General features: G+C 50.2%; 1 protein-coding gene across 4 annotated transcripts in view; it reads right to left on the bottom strand.

Moving 5' to 3' along the window:
- Positions 1-14487, bottom strand: part of MYO16 (myosin XVI) — a 551974-nt gene that overhangs the window by 221156 nt on the left and 316331 nt on the right. For all 4 annotated transcript variants that reach the window (XM_079137420.1, XM_079137419.1, XM_079137417.1 and 1 more), the window contains 2 exons: positions 11194-11299; positions 4526-4643 (listed from right to left, as the gene is read on the bottom strand). In XM_079137420.1, the coding sequence (XP_078993546.1) occupies positions 4526-4643; positions 11194-11299 (224 nt within the window). The remainder of the gene's footprint in view (positions 1-4525; positions 4644-11193; positions 11300-14487) is intronic.

Here is a 14487-nt window from a genome sequence, read left to right as displayed (position 1 = left end):
CCAAAAGTACTTTTGAAGAGTCAAAGTCTTCCCTCAGACTCTGCTGCAGGTTGAATGGTGCTCCAGCAAAGGACACCAGAGAGCCCAGCCCAGCTGCTGGGACCTTATTCAGGATCAGGCCACCGTCAAGTACTCCGATTAGGATGAGGACGCACCAGAGCAGGGTGGGTCCTAATCAAGTGTAACTGGTGTCCTTCCAGAAGAGGAGAGCCAGGGTGAAGGCCATGCGTCCATAGAGGCAGAGACCCAGGTCAGGCAGTGCAATGGCTCATTTGAATTGTCAACTTGATTGGATCAAGAGATGCCCATGATTAAGAGGTTTCTGGGTGTGTCCATGATGGCGTGTCTGGGGATGACTGGCATGTGGGATAGTGAACTGAAGGGGAGCCCCTCCTTAAGCGTGGGCAGCACTCCAATAGGATGGTGGCTTGGATGGAATAAAAGCTGGAAGAACAAGGAAGCAGATGCAGATGCAGCTTTGCTCTTTTGAATGGGTTCTTGATCGCTGCTTTGATCATCTGAGGATATTGGACTCTCGCTCCTTCACTCTTCCAAAGCAGACTCTGCCAATGATTCTCCAGGAAGTTTCCAGAACACTGGTTTGGACTAGGGTAGCACTGTTGATCCCTCTTATTCTAGGGCTCCTGTGTCTTGGACTGCACAGCTGCTGGTTTTTCCAGCTCTCCAGCTGCAGATGGCCTTTGTGGACTATCCAACTTCTGATGGTGTAAGCCAATCTAAAAATCCCCTTTTATAATCATACTTCCTGTTGGTTCTGTTCCTCTAGAGAACCCTGAGTAATACAGGTGGACCACAAGCTGAGGAATAGAAGGAGGGGAGGCAAGAGAGGTCCTCCCAGAGACCTCAAGAGCATGGGGCTCCAGGCTCACAGAGCCTCAAGAGCAGGGGACTCCCAGCATCCAGCATGGAACACAGCACGCCCCTGTGGTTCTACACCACCCCGTGTGTGTTAGGTCGTTGTGCTGGTTTGCATTTTAAATTCCTCCAAAAGTTCACATGTTAAGGCCTGGGCTCTGGTGATGGAGCTACTGGAGGTGATGGAACTTTTCGGAGGTGAGGGTAACTGGAGGAAGCAGGCACTGGGAATAAGCCCTTGAAGGTATGTTCCCCTCTCCCGTCTCTCTCTCTCTCTGCTTTCCAAGCACCCTTGCTCCACCACCTGCTCCCTGCCATGATGTTCTTCTACCTCGTCACAGACCCTAAAGTAATGGAGCCTGCAAACCATGGACTGAAACCTCAAACAATGAGCAAAAGAAACTTCCCTCCTTACGAGTTGATGTATCTCAGGTATTTCGTCACAGCAATGGAAGCACAACTAACACTTTTGTTGTAATGGCTCTCGGATACTAACACACTCCAATTCAGTCTCGTGTCCACTCTATTTTCCCTGATGCTAACTGGCACCAGGAAACAAGTCAGTGCCAAGTCCCTTCATTAGACATAGGGGCACCAGACCAATAGTGAGCAGAGTACTTGGTCCCTGGACTTGGATGCTGCAAAGGACTGAGCAGAATCCTTGAAGTAATCCCGGTCAAGAGCCCTGTCTGAGTCAACTGTCTAGCACCGTGGTGTCTGCTCCTTCTTCCTGTTCCAGGACACTGGTGCCAAGCGAGCAAGCACCCAGCCACTCAGGCTGCAGGAAGCTTTCCTGTGACAGAGAGAACTGAGTTTGTTCCTGAAACAGCTCCCCACTCTTCCCGGTGAGCGAGGTGCACCTGTGTGTCCAAGGCCTTCCGTGTGGTAGAGGTGCTGCTTCTCTGCGTCTCTCCTTCCCGTGTGACCAGTCTGAGTTTGGCCAGCACTTCCAAAGCATGGTCTTGAAGCTTCATCCTCCTGATAAACAGAATGTCCTCCTCTGAGCACCAATGTCTCCATTTCCCTCTTACCTCCAGGAGGCGAGACCTGGCTCGGACAGACCCCTCCAGCCGCTGTGGGTCTTCCACGCGGGCACACGTCCCCATGGGCTTCTGGCGCAGCCTCCACTGGCACGATACATCTGCATTTCTGCATTTCTCTTGACTTAAAAACCCATAAAAATAATCTCTGAGGCATTTGGCCAGATTTCTAAGGAACACAGTGAGAAACCCTCGACCCTACAAATGCGGGGATCAGAACGGAAGCAGGGGTGCCGACTAGGACAGCAGGGGAAAGCAGAAAGGAAGGTGGGGTCCTGGCACCGTCCCCCAGGCCCAGGAGCTACTTTTGAAGAGGAGAACGGGTAGGGCGCCCCGAGGCTGGCCCCGGGCGGACTCCTGCTCAGGGTGCCTCAGGGCTTGAACATCTCGGTTCACGAGGTACTCGGTACTCCTGCCACCGTGAGCCACCTGGAAAGCAGGGAGCTGGGGGATGCAGGCGCGGGGGCACCCAGGCTGGGGGTTCAGAGATGGCGACTGACAGAAGGCTCGCCAGCGCGCTCTGCAGAGCGGCCTGGTTCTTGTCAGGATGTGCGTATGATTTTTAGTAAAGGAAAGGACCTGCAGAAAAAGATGCATCATCTCCACCCAAGAAAAATGAATGAGAACAATTGAGCCAGGGCCACCCCTTTCTGTAGCCAGTGGCTGTCCCCCAAGTAAAGAGCACTGAGCTGAGACTCTCCCGATGCCCGGAGGCACTCCTCGCCTGGCCGTGGTGCAGCCACGCGGTCGGCGCTGAGTGGGAAGGGTGCTCTCAGCCTTCAACCCTCAGGAGCACCCCGGAGGCCTTGGTGACACCGTGGGATGGGCAGGTGTAAGTGGACCTGAGACTCTGCATTCCAACGGACTCGGCAACAGCGCTGGTCCTGGGGCCACAGGCCTGAGTGGCAAGGCGCGGAACCTTCACACTGGAGCCTTGGGACTTCTGCCCACTGAGCTACCATGGCCATAACCTCCAAAAGCTCAGAGAGGAAACCATGGTCATAAGTGGGAGGCAGGCCTGGCCTTTCCGTGGAGGGAAAAGGACTGTTGGTTTTACTGGACTTGGGGCTCCCTGCCACAGAGAAGAGAGCCCCTGATCTCCCACTGCAGAGTGAAGCCTCTGGCTTCAGACCCGAAAAGGCCTCTTCTTTCTCTCGTGAGCACATTATTTACCAGATTTCACTGGGCAGAAATTTGATCTTTACCTTCTTTTCCTGAAATCAGGCTCTTCTTTTCTTTAGATAATAGTCAAAACTAACCTTTCTGGTAGAGGATGTAAGATGACTAGGAAAAACTAAATGCAACTGAGTTCCGTAAAAAAATCATTTATAATTAGTGAATGTTTGTGTCCTGGAAGCTCCTATAAAGCCCCTCCAAGATTAGGCATTCCACTTGATTATATTTGTATTAATTTGCATGATTGGAAGAAGGTAAGATTCCCAGTGAAGTCTAAATTAGTTGAAAAAACTTTTTTCCCAGCATTGGAGATTAAACCCACAGGCACTTTGTCACCAAGATACATCCGCAGTCCGTCTGTCCTTTCTCCCTCCCTCCCTCCCTCCCTTCTTTCCTTCCTTCCTTCCTTCCTTCCTTCCTTCCTTCCTTCCTTCCTTCCTTCCTTCCTTCCTTCCTTCCTTCCTTCCTCCCTCCCTCCCTCCCTTCCTTCCTTCCTTCCTTCCTTCCATTTTAAGACAGAGTCTCCCTAAGTCACTCAGGTGGGCCTCCTTGCAATCCTCCTGCCTCAGCCTCTCTAGTTGCTGGGATTTCCGGAATGCACCACCACTCCTGGCAAACTAGTTGAATTTTAAATGAGACGTTTTCGTAAAATACACGATTATTTAAATCAAACAAGAGACTGGTTCTGTTTTAAGTTTTGCTGGGTGATTATTTTAATGTTTGGATTTGTTTTAATTCAATCTTTCTAAAAATACAGATTTGATTTTATTCGAGATAGAGTTTGCTGTGTGTCCTGTGAAGAAATCACATAAAATTGTGATTTACGTAACTTGAGTATTTGAGTTCCCTTCTCCAGTCAGCAAGTATGATTTGGTCAGCTCTCTTCAGTTCGGCTGCACACTAATGATCTTGAAAAGGCTAACCTTGCACATGAGAATATCCCCATCTCAGGACCTGCCCTCTGGGCTGCACGTGCTCCCCCGGCCCGTGCCTGAGTCTCCACCTAGTCCTAAGGCAATGGAACTTTACAGGGTGTGGCGGAGGTTTTGAACACATCTACGATGAACACAGATGCTCTGTCCTCCGTGATGGTTTATAGATGGCTTCCCTCCACTGTGTACCTACTTAGAATGTGACAGAAAGTAGCTGGGCACCATGGCACATGCCTGTGACCCCAGCAACTGGGGAGGCTGAGGCTGGAGGATTCCAAGTTCAAGGTCAGTATGGGTAACTAAGCAGGACCCTGTCACAAAATAAAAAAAATAAAAAGGACCGGGGGTGCAGCCCAATGATATAGCACCCCTGGGTTCAATACCAAGTTCCGCAAAAAAGAAAAAAAAAAGACTGTAACAGAAGGTGACCATTTGTGTCCAAGGTCCCACAGGCTCTGCCTTCCCCTGGGCACAGGAGGCCTCCGCTAGCTGACCACTTACCTCCAGTCATGTGCTTCTTCCTCTCGCAGAACTGTAGCTCAGAGTACTTGATGAAGCAACTGGACAGATTGTTGAGTGTCGTCCTGGCGTGTCCAAAGGCTTCCAAGATGCATGTGACCTACAGCAGGAGGACAAGAGGTCACTCATCTATTCAGAGTTTAAAAATGAAAGGGGGGAGTTAAGTCAGCAAGGAGGCAGGACTGCTCCACCATCCGAAAGGCCCTACGCTTCCAACACAAGGTGAATGCTTCACGGCTACCCTTTCTACTCAAATGCGAACTATTAGTGTGTGATGCTTCCGATTGTGGCCACTGCTGATAAAGTGACACAGACGGAACGTCCACACCTGTGTGGAGAAAAATCTCACACACACACACACACACACACACACACACACACACACACACATACTTGAAGGTCATTCAGAATTTTACACTTGACCACTAGAGAGCGTTTGAGGCCCTGGAGGGGAGGGAGGAGAATCCAGGTAAATCTGAGTTGGAACTTTTAAATAATGGACTCACAGGAACGCCGGCACAGCTTTCTAACTGTCCACATGGAAGCCTCCCCCTACTGCAGCTGTGCCCCTTTCCAACCGCTTTCTCCCACAGAACCAGGAACACAGCAGCATTGGGGCGAGGCTGTTGCTTTGTGCACCCGTGATGGCCACCATGCCAAGCCCTTCTCCAGAAAGTGACCATCTGGAAGCCCAGGTCACGGGAGGCAGTTACCCAGCCTGCCACAAGAGGGCGCACGGCCACACCCCGCTGCTGCACAGGGCAACTATCTGTCCCCTGTCATTTCTGGTGAAGGTATTTTTAAACTTTACTATGAAGTTTTTAAAAAATTCTTTGAATCTACTTTTTAATTTTCTAACATCTGCTGTACTAAGGCGTTTTATTTCTCCCAGAAGTATACTACATTTGAAAGACCATAAAACCACACTTCCATGCTAACCACAAAAGTGCCAAAAGCTGTGGTAATGGTGAATGAGGTCTGCGGGACCATCTGCTTCTGAAGTTTGCAGTTTCCAGCTCAGCATATTAAATCCTTAAAAACCCATGACCGGGTGTGCACAGAGTAACCCGATTTCAAAGACCACCAGAAGTAATTTGATAACAAGTGATAGGAATGTTTTCCAAAAAAAGTTGAATTCGTACCTATTAGGCTCTTAATTTTTGCCTTTTTTTGAAAAAATAAAGCTAAATGTTAACAATATAGCTATATTTAGAGATAGTGAAATTAATATTATAATAATATCACATTATTGGGGCTGGGGTGCGGCTCAGTGGTAGAGCGCTTGCCTCATGTATGAGACTCTGGGTTTGATCCTTGGCACCACATAAAATTAAATAGAGATTAAAAAATAATAATAATGATATCACACATAAAGATTTATAATATTATCTACATAATTGTGTAAAAGGAACTAAAATAGGAAGAGGCTTTAAAATCGTTTTGACTTTGAGTTATTTTGGCTTGGTGACGATGAAGTGGTGTTTTCATATTTCTGTGAAGGAGCATCATAGCTCATTAGCAGGTACCCAGCAGGGGCCCGGGCGATGGTAGATGGAGTGCTTGGGGAGGCCTCCCATCCGCTCAGGCGGCCACAGCCGTGTGCCCTTGGGCAAGTCCCTTAACCCCGCGCCTCCTCCTTTCTCTGACACGTGAATGACTCCCTCCTCGGCTGGCTGCTGGTGTCCTGTGTGACGCACCTGCTTCACGGCATCTGGCACAGAGTGACCGTTAGGCAAAGTCAGGGATTCGTTTTGTTACCGACTTAAACAATCGCAGGTGCGGTCTCTTCTGAGCTTACTACGCGGCTGGCGGTGCCCTAAAGTGAGGTTCGTGTGCCCGTAAGGTTGCCCTTGGCCTCACAGCCGGTGTCTCTGATTCACCAACATACACAGTAGCCTTCTCCAGGACCAGGGCTGCACCGTGCACCCGGGTCTGACCCCGGCAGGCTCCCAGGACTGCCCGCCCAGCGGTGCAGTGCACAGCTGCCACTGCCGCAGTGACACTGGAGATGTGCCATACAGGAACCCGGGTCCCTAGAGTCGGGGAGCAAGCCTGAGCACTCACGTGGTGCTCTTCCACTGTGCCTGCTGGCCTGCAGCCCGAGGTTCAAACACTAAGGCGCCGAGGAAGCCAGACTGGTTTCCATACTTAATTAGCCCCTGGCCAAGAAGTGGCACTAAATAAATACCTGAAGAGCTGCACCAAGAAAAAACTAGCATTTGTACCACCGCTTGCCTTTGACCTTTAAACAAAATGATGAGAAATAGCATCTTAAAAAATGTAAGTGAAGGGAAGTAAATACACAGATGTCCATGTTTAAGGATTCAAATTTTATTGGCCTGGCTTTTCCCAGTTTATATTGCTTGGTATCCATGTCAATAGTCACAGCATAATAGTTACCTCCTATTGTGGGAGCAGCTTCTTTTATTTTCTGTGAGTAGAAATCCAAGGCCTCCTACAACCAAGGGAAGCCAAGGGCCACACTCTGCATTGCTCAATATGTGCTCTTTAAAGTGATTTGAATGGAATGGAAGGTTTCCTACAGTTGAAACTCATTTGGGCTGGAATTGTCGAGAAGTTGCAGGCAGTTTCCAAAACATGCCTTTTCTGGTTCAATCTTTCTAATGGGATGGAAAATCCCCGGCTTCTGAGACTTGAGAACAAACAGAGTGGCCAGGAACCAGTAGCCCTGCTCAGCTTATCTGAGCGGATCTGAAACCGTGCGGGGGACAAGAGCACCGCACGTGGCCTCGGGTTCCATCCCACACGGGGAATGGGGCGAGCCCGCAGCACTGTGAAGGCAGAACACAACCTGCCTGGGCTTCTGACTGTGGCAACCGCAGTCTGAGGCTGAAATGCAGAAATTGCCAGATGGTACTTGAAACCTAATACGTGACCTGCGAGCAACTGGCAAACCCACATCCGGACCCCAGGGCCAGACCCTTCCTCACCTCCAGTCACCCTGCAGCTTCCCGCCCTCCGCCTCCCTTCTCATGGCACTGGGCCACGAGCGTGACCCCTGTCCAGGGCCGCTTGCTCCCAACCCCTTCCTGTTGGTCTTCTGTCCCTGCCCTCTGCTGAGACCGTCGTCCTGCGTGGGAGCCTGGGGACGCCATGGAGGAACTTCCGTCCAGGCTTCTACTTCTCTACCTTTCTTTTCCTTCATCTTCTTTGCCAACTGCAGGTCAAGATAACCCACCGCCTCTCCCCTCATCCACCCTGGGTTCAGGCTCTGCTGCTGCTCTCCCTGCACAGCTTTGCTGGCAGCAGGAGTCCTGTGTGCCGGGCCAGCCCCACCGTCCGTCCTGAGCGGCCCCAGGGCCCAGGCTGCTGACGGCAGGCCAGGAACTCTCCTGGCTCCATCCACCTCCTTCCAGGCTCACCTAATGAACGCTCCTCAACTGAGCATGCTCCAGATCTCAACCGCCTGGGAAACGTGGCCAGCTGTCCGGAGAGCTCTTTCTACTCGTCTCATTAGTCAGGATTCTCTTCCCTGCTGGACGCACCGCCCACCTCCCCAGTGCACTTAATTTCCTGAACCCTTGTAATGCTATGAAGAGTCACAGTGCGCTCACAGATCTATCAGGCACTTGCATGTGATCCCCGAACATATCCTCGGATGCTTCGTAAAAACTGTGGCTGAATGATCTCCATGAACCTCTTCGCTGAATGACATTCATGTGGTTCAGAATTAAAGGGAAACAGAATACCATGGCTGATGTGGAGCGTAAGCTGCGCGCAGACCTGGAGGCTGACTCTCTGTGAGGATAGGAATCATTACTTGTGACATCTTTCGTGTGTCATAAGGAATGAGTAAAATAAACTAGTGAATTAGAGGCAGTTTCCCTTGGAATTTGCATTGACATTATAGCTCTGAGCCCCAGAGGCTGGTTTGGAAGAACCATGCCTACCTCGGCCCAAGGAGAGCAGCTCAGAAGTCTTCCCCTGAGCTGGTGGCAAAGCCCCTATACACCAGACACCCCAGAGGGCAGTCCAGAACATTCTCAGCCGACACGCTCTCAAATCATCGTCTTGCTGCACGGCTGATTTAGGCTATAATTTAGAGCCAATTAAGTCAGTTAGGATGCCTCCATTGGTTAACCTGTGTTCATCTTATACCCATGCTGATTATTCATGCTCTGACATTTCAGTATCAGTAATCAGCATACTAAGATATCTGAATGAAGAAAACGGATTACACCATTCTTCCCAAGTTGACTCCAAATGTTAATTTTGAACTGTGTTGTGGAATGATGTGACCCTCAATGCAGTATGAGCTCAATAAATGGTCATATATACTTTTTTATTTCTGGTACCAAGGATTGAACCCAGGGGTATTCATCCACTGAGCCACATGTTCAAGTCTGCTCAGGAACTCACTGAGTTGTTGAGGCTGGCTTTGAACCTTGTGATCCTCCTGCCTCAGCCTCCTGAGTCACTGGGATTACAGGCCTAGGCTACAATGCTCGGCTAAATTAAAGTCACTTATGAGCACAAACGATACTCCATAAGTATGTTGCAGAACTGATTTAACATGCATTCTTAATGAGAGACGAATCTCTAGACTCAGACATGAGCTCGGGAACACGTTAGAGTAGATTTAAAATTTTAAGACTTAGAATTAAAAGTATGATATGTAATACCAACCCACTGATTAAACAAAGTCTCTCTAGTTTCTCAAGGAGGAATCAGATGCTATGAATTTTCAGAATATTCCTGAGTAAATGCTGCCACAGTGGAAATACCTGCCCGCGGTGCCAGGAGTGCAGGCGGGGGACGTGGAATGCACAGTGCCACAATGCTCCACAGCGCCACGGTGCTCCACGGCGCCACGGTGCTCCACGGCGCCACGGTGCTCCACGGCGCCACGGTGCTCCATGGTGCCACGGTGCTCCACAACGCCACGGTGCTCCACGACAGCACGATGCTCCACAACGCCACAGTGCTCCATGGCAGCACAGTGCTCCATGGCAGCACAGTGCTCCACGGCAGCACAGTACTCCTCAGCAGCTCAGTGCATCGGGACTTTAACTTGACTTTAGACAGCTGCATTGGGGGATGATCTCAAGCACTGTCCTACTGATCCCACTGACATACTTCCAGCAATAGCCCCCCTGGGGGTGCATGAGGGTGAGAACAGGGCTCAACAGAGAAGAGTCACGGTCTCTTCACCCTCAGTCTTTGCTACCGTCTGTTGTCTGTGCCAAAGTATTTCTGCTTGGTCCTCACATTCACTGACTCACCTCTGACCCCGAGCCCCGCCCCATGGCGGGATAAGACTGCATCGCGGGATTCACTTGGTAGCTAACAGGTACTGGCTGGATGAGCCAGTGAAGGACTGGCTGGGTTTGGCTGTGTTCAGAGTGGCTTCCATGTAGGGCAAGGACAGGAACGTCACAGCCCGAGACTGAAGAAGAACCCAGCACTGTCAGGAAGAAGGCTGGGTGTGCCTACTCAGGGGGCTTTGTGCACTGGCAACAGAATCACCCAGCGTGTTGAGAAAAGAAGTCACGCAATAGCTCACAGGCAAGCTCCCCTCCTCTCGCCGTGGACTATGAGTGGGCCTCAGGGCTGCCCTTCTGCAGTGTAGCCATCCTGCCTAGTCCAGGACTTCCCCTGAGCAGGCGGGGCTCGCCTCTTCCCTGAGCCTTCTCTCTGGACCAGGGTCTTCTGCGCCCTTCCGCCCAGCTGAGGACAGTGCCTGGGCCCTGGCTGACCCAGCAGGCAGAGCGGTCCTGTCACCAAGAGTGGCTGCATGGACACACATGGGAAGATGGTCAAGAACCAGGGAGACAGGGAAACACTTACAGGCCATCCAATGAGAGACAATGGGGCCAACCCTGCAGTGACCTGAAGGACCCTGGACAGGCTAGGGAGCTGGACTGTCAGACACCGTGATGGTGCGAGAGGGAGAGAGAGGCTGGAGAAAGGGGGTGCTGGGTTTCTGGCTGCATTACTGAGGGGACAACAGCTGAAGCTATAGCTGCTTCTTCCAACCTGCTGTGCCTGAAAAGCCCTGTCAGCAAAGCTTCCCGGACCTGAGCAGAAGCAGGAGACAGTCCGTGAGGAGCTCCCGTAGGGCCCTGGGCACAACTCCGAGTTTCACTGAGGGACTGTCCAGCTTGACTGTGCTGCCGGCAGGTGCCCTGCTTCCTCCTGAAGCCTGCCAGTACCTCGCAGATGCAGCAGTGGGGGAAGGGTGTCCAGTGCCGCTGAGCCGGAGCTGGCTTTGGGGTTGGTTTGTCACGGCCGCCAGCGTCACTTGGGTTTACTGTTGTCCATTCCTCCAGATGCCTTGAAACCTCATTATCAGTGCTCGAGAATCCCCACAGCAATTCCCCTCCAGTTAGTCTCCCCAAGTACCAAAGTGGCACTTTCTACAGGATCTACAGTGATCACTGATTCATCAAAGTCCAACTACTTAGAGCAAATATAAAAGAGGATGTTCGAACTATTTTAAGTGCACTAAAAATAAATATTCACTTGGCAAACACCAAGTTGCCCCAGGGTTCAACCAGCTTTCTTTTCCTCTTTTCCTTCCCAGTTTTTACCTCCTTTTGCCCATTGTGACGTCCTCTCTATTCCTGAGCCACCCCTGCCTTCCCTCAACGTACTCATGCCCACGTCTGCCAACCCAAGCAGCAACTTACGTGTTTAAATCTGGAGTCAAACGCAGCCCTGCTGGAGTCAGACCTGAAGGTCAGGTGCCGCATTATTTGACTGCTGGCCTCGGACTTGCCAGATCCTCGCTCCCCACTAAGAGAAAACAGGGAAAACATTCACTAGTTCAGAAAAGGCACTAAAACATTAGATTACCAGAGATGATTCCAGACCCAGAGGTGGCGAGGGGGACGTAAACAGGCCCGGTGACTCCTGGTATGATTTTGCTCTTCACTGGACACACTGGTGAACCAACCCAGCGCCACGTGTGATCGGTGTCCCAGATGTACAGGCTACAGAGGGACGTGCCCTAACTTCTATCCCTGGCGTCTGCAGCAGGGAGGGGCACATCAGATACGTCCCTGGCATTTTGAGTGACAGTAGTGAGAGCTGTCTAGATGGGAAGGGCATATGTCTTCAGAGCCATAGTTGCTGGTCTGGGGAAGCCATTAAATCTTTCTGTACCCCCAGGGAAAGTTGCCCATCCTCCCAGCATGCCTATTTTTCTCCTGGAAACAAACCTGAAGCTGCGGCTACTCAGGGGTGTGAGGTCTTGGACCCTGGGCAGCAACCCTGGCCCTCAGAAGATCCTAGAGGGAACCTTTCCAGGTTCCCTGACTCAAGGTGGTTCTGGGATTAGCGTTCTCCTCTAATCCAGAGAGACTGTCACCGCCTAAGTTTGCAGTTCATGATGACAACACCGACTTCCCCCATCCACCTCACCAGCTTACCGTATCTCTCCAAATAACAGCCACACCACATTCCTGACACTAAATGACATCAGGTCGTCATGAAGTTCCTACACAATAGTTACCAAAGCAGCCTGGTACTCAGTGAAGCTATTTCTCACTCTAATAGAAAATTCATAAAAACAGGTAGCCACATACTTAATCACTGAGCCACATGCTTAGCACTTTTTAAAATTTTGAGACAGGGTCTCACTAAGTTATTAACGCTGGCCTGGAGCTTGCCATCCTCCTGCCTCAGTCTTCTGAGTTGCTGGGATTACAGGCATGTGTCGCCATGCCCAGCTCACAAAGAAATTTAATGTCCTTTTACTAGAACATTTGCAGGCTTCTGCAAGGAAATTTTGATTCTAATGAAGTGGGTTTAAGGGCTTTTATTGTTTAGATATGAGGTGCCCCCCCCCCAGGAGCTCCTATGTGAGACAATGCAAGAAAGTTCAGAGGTGAAATGATTGGATAATGAGAGCCTTAACCCAGTAAGTGTGTTAATCCACTTGAATGAATTGGCTGGGTGGTAAGTGTAGGCAGGTGAGGCGTGGCTGGAGGAGGGGGCCGCAGGGTATGCCTTGGGGCATGTATTCTGTCCCTGGCGAGCACAGCTCTCCCTCCCTGCTGCCTGATGTCATGTCCCCGGCTGCCTAACCCCTCCACACCTCTGCATGATGCTCTGCTTCAGCTCAGACCAAGAGCAACGGATGGGCATCTGTGAGCCAAGACCTCTGAAACCGCCGGCCCCAAATAAAGTTTCCTCCCCTGTGTTGTTCCTGTCAGGTCTTTTGGACACACCTGCCTAAAGCAGGGATCTTTGCCAGAAAAGTCCTCAGTTAAGTCCCAAATGGTTATTAGTGAGAGCATCCGCTCCTCTTGGCTGCAGCATCCCTTAACATTTTACTACTTGGATCACAAATTATCTACAGAATCAATATTAAAATAAAATTCAGAGGGAAAATTACAAATCTTCTATTACAAATCCGGTGCTAAGTTCTAGGACCCCTGTTCAGGAATATTCGAGTCTTGATCACCAGGATTTAAATGACCCTTGCAAATGCCACTTCTGGGACACAATGTGAGTCCAGCACAGGGTGTGTAAACTGCTTCTGCAACTGAATTGCACATGACAACCCTATCGGGTCAGGGTGGAGAAGGTCTCTGCCCTGGTCAGGAGGATGGAGAAGGGGCCGAAGCCACAGGACAACACACAGTTCCAAAAGAAGAAGGAGAAGGTCTGCAGTCAGAATTCCCTGTGACCTCAGATCTGGGCTTCCATTCTCCATGCAAGGACGCGGTGAGGCTGTTTGGAATCTTGAATGAAGAAACTGTTGACATGGCATTATCAGTCTTAAGAAATGTCCCAAAGAGCACTGGTTCTGCAGATTATCATCCAGTTTCCCAGGGGAAAATTCCATGAGCTAATAACACGTAGAGCTCAGGTTCAACACAGGGAGCCAGTCTTTCCACTGAAGGCGCTTGCTGGGCATCGTGGGCCGGGTCCTGGAACCCCAGGGGAGGGTGGTCCACCGGCTCCCTCTCGCCTCACCCTGAGCACACCCGGGACGCACGCTCTTCACAACTCATGAACAGCTGCTGAACGGTCTGCTCTAGAACGGAGTGGTCAGTGAGAACTTCAGCCACTCTGAGTCTTTGTGACCGTCACTTTAGGGAAGACCAGTAGGGCTCCTGATGGTCCCCTTGGGAAGCAATAGGAGGCTGGGGTGCGCTTCCTTCTGGCCATTCCAGGGGTTTAGCTCCATTCAGATTCAGAAAAGCATCTGAGCTGGCACATTGTAAGTGCTCAGTACATAGCAGCTATTATTGTCAATGCTATTTTATACTCCCCACAATCGCATCCATTTATTTTCTAAGCAATTTTAAGATATGATTCCCTTTTCAAGAGACACAAGGAAACCCAATAGCAAAGCAGACAAAAAAGAGCTGCCTGATTCAGGGATGGGTGGAGGCCCCTAGCCTGTGTCTCTCATCCCTGAGTTCTTCCAAACACAGTGTGAAAACTGCTGCGAGCCATCTTGAAACCTGGAACACTAAAGTCGCAACACACTAATCAAACCCTCCAAGGGATTTTTGATGAAATTAATAATGTAAAATCAAAAACATAAATGCTTATTTAAAATTTTAAATAAGAACCTACCCAGGTTCCATCTTGACACTGTTTTTGCTTCATTTGAGTTTGTGGGCTACTTTCTTGACACATCCAGTTTCCTGCCACACCACTGCAGTTAGGGAGGCCAAGCTGTGCACACTGACAGGTGTCGCCCTCTGGCACAGGCTGCCTAAAATATAATTCTCTGACGCAGAGCTTACTAGTTAAATATTTCTGAAATCTTTCTCCATACATGAGCACAGTTCCCCCTACATCCTGTGGTAGTCCCATTTACTTGAAGAAATTTTGCTCTAATGTAAACTTACGGGGTTAAAATCACCATTACATATCAAATAAAAACCCACTTCTGAGAGTACTTCTTGGGGAAACATGAGTAGACGTGGGGACAAGAGCGCAGTCACTGTCAAAGACACAAAGTT

The sequence above is a fragment of the Sciurus vulgaris genome (assembly GCF_902686455.1).
Source record: "Sciurus vulgaris genome assembly, chromosome: 4".
NCBI classification, from domain to species: domain Eukaryota; kingdom Metazoa; phylum Chordata; class Mammalia; order Rodentia; family Sciuridae; genus Sciurus; species Sciurus vulgaris.
This window is presented reverse-complemented; position numbering and strand designations above follow the sequence as displayed.